A 10034-nucleotide genomic window follows, 5' to 3' on the forward strand; every position below is an offset into this window, starting at 1 on the left:
AACTTCAATGGTCAAAATCCAAGATGGCTGCCTGTCGTTCATGTTGTTTTCCGATTGGTCGCAAAATGCAATATGCATAACTAGGCACCAAGGGGAACCTACATATGAAATTTGAGAAAGATCCCTTCAGTACTTTCTGAGAAATAGCGATAACAAAAATTGTTTACGGACGGACGGACGGAGGGACGGACGACGGACCACGGACGCAGGGCGATTTGAATAGCCCACCATCTGATGATGGTGGGCTAAAAATGTCAATTTAGCCAAATTGATCCCTTTTGGCCCCACCCCTCAGGACTCAGGGGGGTCAGCCCCACCATTTGAACAATTTTGAATCCCCACCCCATAGGGATGCTACCAGGTAAATATGAGCGATATCCATTGCTTAGTTACAGAGAAGAATTTGTTTATATCAATTTAGCCAACCGGCCCATTTTGGCCCCACCCCTCATCCCCTAGAGGGGTCAGTCCCATCATTTGTACAATTTTGAATCCCTACCCCAAGGGGATGCTACCAGTCAAATATGAGAGATATCCATTGCTTAGTTTCAGAGAAGAAGTTAAATTGTTTATATCAATTTAGCCAAATTGACCCTTTTTGGCCCCGCCCCCCAAGACCCCCCCGGCGGGGGTGGGTGGGTGGGTGGTGTCGTCCCCACCATTTGTACAATTTTGAGTCTGTGGTTATGAAAAAGTCAACTGTTGATGGACGGACGATGGACGCCATGGTATGGCATAAGCTCACCTTGGTCCTTTGGACCAGGTGAGCTAACAACAATGGTTGTCCATCTGTCTACGATTGCTTGTCAGTTTTTCCTTTAAAAAAATTGCTTATTGGCATTATCTTGAAGGATGGGAATGGTGAAGGACTTTTCAATTTAACCCCCCCCCCCCCCCCCCCCCCGGCGGTGTTTGTTGAATAAAATGTATTTTTTGTCCTGTTCACATTTGAATAAGATCTTATTTCGGCTACAAAAAATCTGTAGATTTTTTTATTATTTCGGAAATGTGTAAGGCATACAATTACTTTCAAGAAAGATGCATTTTATAAATACATGTAATCAAATAAAACATTTTCACTTGAATACAATGGTTACAATCACAGCAAAACACATGAGACATGCACACAGATGAAGGAAGATTCTTCCCTGAACAGTCAATAAACACATACCTATCAGGCATATACGAATGCATCATTATGTTGTCAGTCAATAAACACATACCTATCAGGCATATACGAATGCATCATTATGTTGTAAGTTAATTATAGTTGTGAATTCATCATAATAAAAGTACAGACAATTGGCACTACTAAGAGTATATCTGTGACAAATATCTTTCGAGCTGAAATTCATTGTGCATGTACAATGTAATACAAATTTAAAACATCTTTCATGGAAAGTAACAGACGGACATCTTCCACACAATGAAGGAGTCCCTAGCACAATGCATCAACTATTTCTTCAATGGCAGCTGACATGGAAATGTATAGGTTCATACTGGTACATTATATATCACAGATTCACTTCTTCACTACAAGTAGATTCGCTCTTGGTACTAGTCCTGTAACAGAAAATGAGAGAACCCTATTAGAAAACAACAAATGACATGTCACATGGGAAAAGCTACTTAGACAGAAAAATGTTACATCATTGTATAAGATTTTCTTTTATTCTATGGACATATATCCGTTAGTTTGACACTATCTCTTATTAACTCTTGGCAAAAAGCTGTGCTTACAATTATAACATAGCGTGGATTTTTTATCAAAACATCATTTGAGTTAAAGACTAGAATAGTAAGGAGTAAAATATGATTTCTAATAGTCATATTTTGTTGCTTCCAGCTCAAAATTGTGTTTCCAAAACAAGGCAGTACTCCATTTATGAGAAAGATCTGCAGACTGTACTTCACCTTTTCAGGAATGACAATATTACAAACTTCAATGAGTCTTGATAGAAACCATCAGAAAGATCCTTTCAGAACTTCAATTGTCAAATTCCATGATAACCACCAAGCTGCCATGTGTTTTCTTGTGATCAGTTACACAACACTTCCTGTTTCAGATAAAACATATAGAATAAAATTACCTAATTGGTCTAAAGGTTTTTCATAATCCTCTTGTTGATAGACTTTAGGTGGAAAATTCTGGCGTAAATTGAAAGCTCCAGTTTCTGGCTTGTTCATCTGGATATACAAACGTACTGCTGCCAGTGGCTCCTTGGCTGAGAAGGTGTGGTTTAATGTATCTCCACCCGGAAGTCGAATCTACAAGTAACCATGGCGATTAATACCTCCTACTTCCTCCTGTTGAAGTGATAGTTTTGATAATTATTTTTACTTACTTATATTTTGTTTTAAGATTCCCCAATAAAGCTAATTTTCAAAACTATGAAGGTGTACATGTATACAGAAAATGAATCCTGCTCCAGAGCCTTACAGGTCATTAAACATAAGAGGCCCAGAGGGCATTCAATGCTCATCTGGATGGATTTGACCAAACATCAAAATACAATAATGTAATGTTCTTGTTCAAATTGTGAACGCACAGAAAGTTGGTTGATTACAAGAGTTATTGCATGGAAACAGATTTTCAAATTATAATAATACAAGTTTTCTATTTTTAGTAATGATAACCTTGGCCATTGACCTCTGGACCTGAAAAGCAATCCCAAGCAACCACTTGTGGCAAGGAAGACCTACATGAAGTTAGAGTTTATTTGGCCAAAGAGAGCTAGAGTTATCACAAGGAAACTAATTTTCTATTTTCAGTAACAGTGATCTTGTCCTTTAACCTTCAGACTTGAAAAGCAATCCAAAGCAATCCCAAGCAAGCACTTGTGATAAGAGAGATCTGCATAAAGTGTGAATTTGATCGGGCCAAGGGAACTAGAGTTATCTCACCAAAACCTGTGTGTGGATGCCTGCCGCTACCACTACCTACCGCCGATACCTACATTTCGCTTGCTTTTTGCAGATGACACAAAAGTCAGGCACAACACAAATGGGAACTGTGGCCAAGAAAGCTGACTAACCAGGTAATGCCCGCCAATCCACCCTTATTTTAACTCTGCCCTAAACACTTGTTAATTAAGATAAAGCCGCTAAATACCAAATAATAAAGTAAGCATAGATGCACAAGTTAAGTGTACATGAGTGCAGACTACAAAAGTTTCTGAAAAGTTTGAATGAAAACTGTTATATGAGTTATTCAGACAAGATCTGTCTACAAACGCATGAAAGTCCTGGCTGCACAAATGCAGTGTGTAATGGCTACATCCACAGAGTTGTCTGAACAAAGTAATGTACACAGACAGAAGGACAAACTGATTCCAGGATACCGGTCCCTATCCCCCCCCCCCCCAGATTCATTACCTAGCTGATGTTGATCAGTACAGGTGTATTTTATACCTGTACCCGATGTTTAGTGTGGGTGTATTTACCTGAAGCTGACAATCAGTGTAGGATTTTTTCTCCACAGATGCAGCAGGTGTAGGTTGTGGAGCTGTAGCAGTCTTAGAAACATCTGGTTTGTTCTTCTGTCAATTCAAGTTGAAACAACTTTAAAACAATATATAGTGTGCTTGTGTTCTAAGGTATCTAATTCTTTGAGCTTTACAGCTCATCAAAAAATGAATATCAAAATTAAAATACCAACAATTCTTCACAGTTAATGTCAGTATTTGAAGCAAAATACTGATTTCCAAAGTCCATAAAACAGTTTATCCTTGGTCTACGTGTTATTTTCAATAAAATGAATATTCAGTAATGGTATTTATACAGTAAAAATTATAATCATATTATGATTAAGAAATGTTTTTGATAAATTTAGGATTATTCTACACTTTTGAGAGATGCTTATGTACTAAAGAATGGAAAGCATTGACCTTTGCTGCTCTTTCTGCCTTGTCACGTTCTATTGCCTCTTTTACTTTCCGTCTGAAAACAGGAATAAAAACATCATACCCGATCAACTATAATATCCCTTATATATTTTGTACAATCCCTTAACCTCCATTTTATGAACAGTTCATCAACTCCTTTTTCTCATTATGCTTCTCTGCTCCTTGATCACAACACACACTAACAGTTGATATGTATGTTTATTTATACAGTAAGTTTAATTATAGCACAGGGACTTAGGACAAATCCCACAGATAAAACCTGTAAATAGTAATGATAAATCAGTTTAATTATGATACACATTTAAGACTGGGGTTTGATTTTTGTGAAAGGTTTCTATCAACAATTTTCATTTTAATACTGTTTCCTGTGTGTGTGCTAAAGTATGTTCATGTTTGTCTCCTTGTGATGGTGCAGAACTGATGCCGTCTTTTTAAGAGCTACTTCACTGAAGCATACTGCCAAAGACACCCAGCAGGACACCACACCCTGTCGTCCAAAAATGCTGAGCGATAAGCAGGAATAGCAGCTACCATTTTAAGAGACTCTCAGCCATTGGACAAAACCTGAAGCTTCCCCAGAGAGGCGAACTCTCAAATAAAGCCCAAAGTGAAGCAATGTCGAGGGAGACAATAGGAACTGTCACCTGAGTTTTGAAATATTTAAGTCAATTCAATTATTTCCCTATATAAACTATAATAAAGCTTACCCCCTCCCCAGAGGCAAACGTGATATCCCAGGGTCATGAAATTCACAATTTTGGTAAAGCACAATAAGATCCTTCCATCTATGAAGAGTATTTGATTCTACCTTATTTGGGTTTTAATAAGAAGTGTTTTGAAATTTTAGTTAATTTGTTCCTTTTTGGCCAGGCCAAAAGCCCCTTGGGGGCAGTCAGTGCCAATATACATTTAGTTCACAACAGGCATCCCATGATGATAATTATATCCAAGTTTGTATTATTTCCAATGGTAATTGGAACAACTGATGCTCAAAAATTTGATTTCCATTTATGAATTATAGTGAACTTTACCCCCACTCCAGGTGGAAACATGAGACCCCAGGGTAATGGAATTCACAATTTTAGTAAAGGACCTTGAGACCTTTCTATCTTTAAAAAGTATTTGATTCCATCATATCTGGGAGTTGAGAAGAACATTTTTGATTTTTTTTAGCCCCATCCCACAGGCCCCTGGGAGGGTCGGGCCATATAATTCACAATTTTGGTTGACCTTTGGCCATACAAGTTTCCTGCCAAATTTCATTGAATTTGGTTCAGCGGTTTTGGAGAAGTCGAAAATGTAAATTGTTTACGGACGCACAACAAGACAAAAGGCGGTTAGAATATGTCACCTGATCATGATATAGTACAATTTTTACACCCTACCTGAAGGGCATTGATAAATATAAATAGGAGTTTAATAGATTACATATATGATTTACACGACAGAGTAATAATACTTATGTCTAGAGCAATGTTGGTCAGGACCAAGAATTAGGAACCAAGATAATTAGAATGTGTGCTACAAACCTTGCTTCCATATCTTCTCGTTTCTCTCGTTGTCGTTGTTCTGCAATTTTCTTAAGCTCAGTCTCCTCAATCCTATCAATCAAACAAGGTATTCAGGTCATTATCATTTGTTATATCAACTTTATTTAGATTTATCCTGGGAATCTAGCAGCTAAATATCTACATTCAAGACTTTTTAGTTAATCAGGAAAAATCCTTAGAGTGTTTTTACAAATCTTAGCCTATCAGGTATTGAGAAGAAGTTGCATGCTGGATAGACAATGGACAGATTTAGTTTGGTTTATTTTGTTTAACATCCTATTACCAGCCAGTCATTTAAGGACGTGCCTGGTTTTTGAGGTGGAAGAAAGCTGGAGTACAAGGAGAAAACCACCGGCCTATGGTCAGTACCTGGCAACTGTCCCATGTAGGTTAAGAACTCACAACCCAGAGATGGAGGAATAGTGAATAAGTGTCGGGACACCTTAACCACTCGGCCACTGTGGCCCCCACAACAGACAGATTATCACCATGCTGTTTTGACCTCTCAGACAGAATTTAGTAGGTGTAATTATGTAATTATGCTTCTGTGATGTTTCAAAGTATGTAGAAAGGTCCGAGGGATGGGTGATGTTTGAACCATTCTACCACTTTTTGGATGTTGTCCTTCAGACTGCCGGCAGCATTAGTGTTACTGGGACAAAATTGTATCTTGGCATTTTTACAGCTGATTTACACTTTCTTCCCATCACCGAATAGTATACAGTTGTCAAGGCTTTGTCATAGAACATTTTGTTTGAAACATTTTCGAAAGCTTGCAAACAGTTTTCAATCATTGTTTGTGTTTAAGATAAACATCTTTTTCAAATCACATTTATACCAAACTGATCAATCTCATTCAGAATTTTGGGAATGTTTTTCTGTATGCTACTTGTAGTCCAGAAAACATTTACAGTAAACATAATGGCTTCAGTGTTACCTTGACAACTGTTACTGACCTTTTGACCCCCCGAGGTTCTTCTTCATTACATGAGTAATTGAAGTCGTTCTGTGATATTTCAATGTACTATTATGTAGACATATGAAGTGTCTGAAAATCTACACACTGTGAGCATGATTCCAACTATTCTCAACTTGATTAATAGGATAAAGCTTTTGTCTCTAATATGTGTGAAATAATCATGCAACAACTTACTTCTGCTTGGTGTTAATGATCATTTTACCAGACTGTCTCCTCTGTATTTCTCTTGCTAGTGCATCCTGTTTTTCTTTTTCTTCCCGTTCAAGTCTATTTTTCTTCATTCTCTCCTGCAACCTTTGATGAAAATTTTGATACATGATCATCCTCCATACACAGTTAATCAAAATGTGAACAGGAAAAATATCTTACTTTTAATTTTCTTTGTATTTGCTCTTTCTGAAAATCACACACATGTTAAGTTAAAGTATATTGTAAACGTGACTATTTCTATAATTTCGTGATTTGGATAGGTAGGCTATACGTGTGGGATTTATTTCCACAATCAATTTTTCTTTTGGACACATTCCAAAAATACCACATACAGCACAAAACAATGGGAGAAATTTTCACAGCTGAATGATGTTGGTGTATCTAGTGTAAAATACCCTTCATATTTCTATGTTTACATTATTTGGGCATGAAATGAAGTTAACATGTAATTATAAGACATATGATGAAAAGCATACTTTCTCATTTGCTCTGCCTTTTCCTCAGCTGTTAATGGTTTGATTTCTTCTACCGACTCTGAGAATTGGGAATGTTTTGTTCTGGCTGCATGTGCTTGGGCATCCATCTCTCCTTTAAGCAACTTCCCACATCTGAAACAACCCAGTAATTATTATGTTTCCTTTGCTATTGAATAAATGTTTGATGTGTGGTACACCATTTATTAATGGCAACAAATGCTATCTTAAATGTTGCTATACATTGGGTCAATTTATAAATTCAAAGGAAACATGTGAAGTATGTACACAGACTTGATAATAAAATCATAAATATCATACTTAACTCATTTATTTTCTACAGGTCTCCTAAAATGGATATTTTTTTTAAAGTAAAGTGATTCACTCAGTATTAAATTTTTATGTTTTAAGATAAGAATGTGAAGTATTACTTAACCATTAGCAATTTATCTTTACTTCATCCTTGATCGATATTCTGTTCAATGTGAGAATTGATCTTCAAAGCATTTTTTATGTCTACCTTTTTCTGTATAAAAACATTTTCTCTTCACAAACCCATAGAACTTATCCTCTATATTACATTAATATATGGCATGAAAAGCTGAATAAAGTCTTAATGTAACAAAAATGCTCCTGAAAGTAACAATTGTTAAATATCTTTTTGAAAACTTCTTTGTATTGATGACAAACATACTCATCACATTTGAGAGAATGAGCCTGCTGTGGAGCCTCTCCGGTCTCCCCCGATACTCCAGGCTCTCCGCCACCTCCCACAGTCACATTGCCATCTGTCTGAGCAGGCGGTATATCAACAGTAGTGGCTGGAGTGAAAAATAACTAGATTTTTTATATGCTTGGATTATTTAACAAGGTTCATTCACTAAACGTTGCCATTTCTTTTTTATCTTCATGTGTATGTACCATCTTTTCCCCTTATTTGGATACTGCTGGGAACAGTTTTGGTTGGTTATTATTTTCATTTTCAACATTTTATCCACAACTTATTGGCCCTTATTATATAATGACTTAATGACCTTATTGGGCAATGCCCCTCCAGCCCCAAGGGAGCCATACATACCATTTATACAACACTGGATCTCCTTTACCCAACAATGCTTCGTGCCAAAATTTGTTCAGAATTTAGTAGTGATTTAAAGGAAATGTTGAAGGATGGACAGACAGACAACCAATATCTACACTAGTAATTTGCATTGCTTTGTACATTTGTCAAGTAAAACATGAAAGCAAAAATGTTTTCAAGATAATTATGATATATAACCTAGATTCAACATAATTGTAAAGCTTCATAGACAGCATAATAAAGATTGCTAATAGAGCACTCTAACTTGAAATTAAAAAGTACCTAGCTATATAGTAAGAACCAACATAGTCAAATGATTGTTTATGCTATCAAATCTGAAATCAAATATAAGAGTAAAATCAATTTACATTAAGGCAAATAAGGTGAAACATTCAACATTCTACTCTATTGATAAACATCCAACCAGCAGCATGGATCAATTCTATCTTGTGTATTTCTAATTTGCCTCCTAGTACACGCTTGTGGAACATTTAATGTTTTAATGTTTTACTTTACCTCCTAGTACTTGCCCTTGTGGTGCTTCAAAGGGTTCATTGATATCTGGATCATCTTCATGAGCAAACAACCTGCAAGAAGCATTTTGATATTACAATTGCAACTAGCTCTAGATCTGGAATTACCATCGTACTTTTTTCAAGGTAAGGGTTTGCTCTAGACAACAGTTTGTAATGCCATATAGTTGACAGGTTTGCATATTTTTCATTTAAAAACGTTAATAATTTGCTCATTTCAACTGCTGTGAAAGCATTGCTATTCATGCCACTTACCAATCCATAGCTAGTTGTACTCCCTGGTATCTAGTTTTTGCGAGTGCCCTTTCCCTGTAAATAATCAACATTAAATGCACTTTTTGACATTGTATTCTGTACTATCACAATTTTTTTCTATTGATAAGTGATAAACTTAGCTTCAACAAACTGACTATTGTGCCACATCAACTGCAAGTATAACAGTAAAGGACAGACAAAAGTAAATAGAAGATATATAGAAAGTGGCAGGGTTTCCAAGGATGGGATATATAGGTTCTTACTGGCAAAGTGATGGGTCTGTCTAAGCAGTATTTCACTAATCTTTGATTGCTTGTATGATTTGGAAAACAGAATTTTACATAAATTAGACATGCTATACTGACAGTAGAGATGACTATTTGTATACCTATTGCCATATTCATGTTATTTTACAAAAAGAAAGTAGATCTATATCTATTTTTAGAAATATTACGTCACCACACAAGATAATTACAATTAACTACATACGCAAAAAGAACTGAAATGTATACTTCTTATATATCTTAAAGAAGCAAAAAGCACAGATTTATCCGTAAAACTTTTAAGGTGAAATTGTTTAGTGTTACAGTACACTACAGTAGCTTATAGGCCCACATAAATATTTCCGAATTCAGGATTCGGCTTCGATTTACATTATTTCCAATCGACTTACGCGTTGTTTTTTGTAAAACCCATCTCCATTAACGTCTGTACGTCGACTGAAGATGCCATAGCTGACAGATTATAACAATCTCTGTTCCAAAACGTTATTTCAGCTTCTTTCAGATTTTGTAAAATCACGACTACACGTTTCGAGTTTTAAGCCTTTAATATAAAAGAGGTAGAACAAGGGGAATAATTATAAGACAATCGTCAGCTAGGTTGCACACTACCAAATATTTCGCTTTGATACGAGCTACGAGCTTCGAGCTTCTACTTGAATGATGAGAGCTTCGAGCTTCTACTTGAATGATGAGCGAACTAATCTTAAAACATTTTTCTGGTTAATTGCAGGCACTTGTATTTTAAGTAGGATGAAAATTATGAT

At 36.1% G+C, this 10034-nt stretch overlaps 1 protein-coding gene across 2 annotated transcripts; it reads right to left on the bottom strand.

Moving 5' to 3' along the window:
• Positions 1–968: 968 nt before the first annotated feature.
• Positions 969–9800, bottom strand: LOC117324440 (UBX domain-containing protein 1-like). Of its 2 annotated transcripts, XR_004531994.1 has the most exons (12): positions 9660–9800; positions 8987–9040; positions 8715–8785; positions 7812–7938; positions 7121–7252; positions 6609–6728; positions 5435–5506; positions 3888–3939; positions 3444–3539; positions 2091–2268; positions 1224–1563; positions 969–1171 (listed from the first exon to the last, which is right to left on the bottom strand). XR_004531994.1 is itself a non-coding variant. In XM_033880292.1 (11 exons), the coding sequence occupies exons 1-11, from the start codon at positions 9716–9718 to the stop codon at positions 1523–1525; spliced, it is 1002 nt and encodes a 333-aa protein (XP_033736183.1). In that variant the 5' UTR covers positions 9719–9800; the 3' UTR covers positions 969–1522. The 2 variants fall into 2 exon arrangements, 1 of the variants encoding a protein (XP_033736183.1); XM_033880292.1 differs by having other exon boundaries at positions 969–1563.
• Positions 9801–10034: the final 234 nt, after the last annotated feature.

The sequence above is a fragment of the Pecten maximus genome, chromosome 3, assembly GCF_902652985.1.
Source record: "Pecten maximus chromosome 3, xPecMax1.1, whole genome shotgun sequence".
Lineage (NCBI taxonomy): Eukaryota > Metazoa > Mollusca > Bivalvia > Pectinida > Pectinidae > Pecten > Pecten maximus.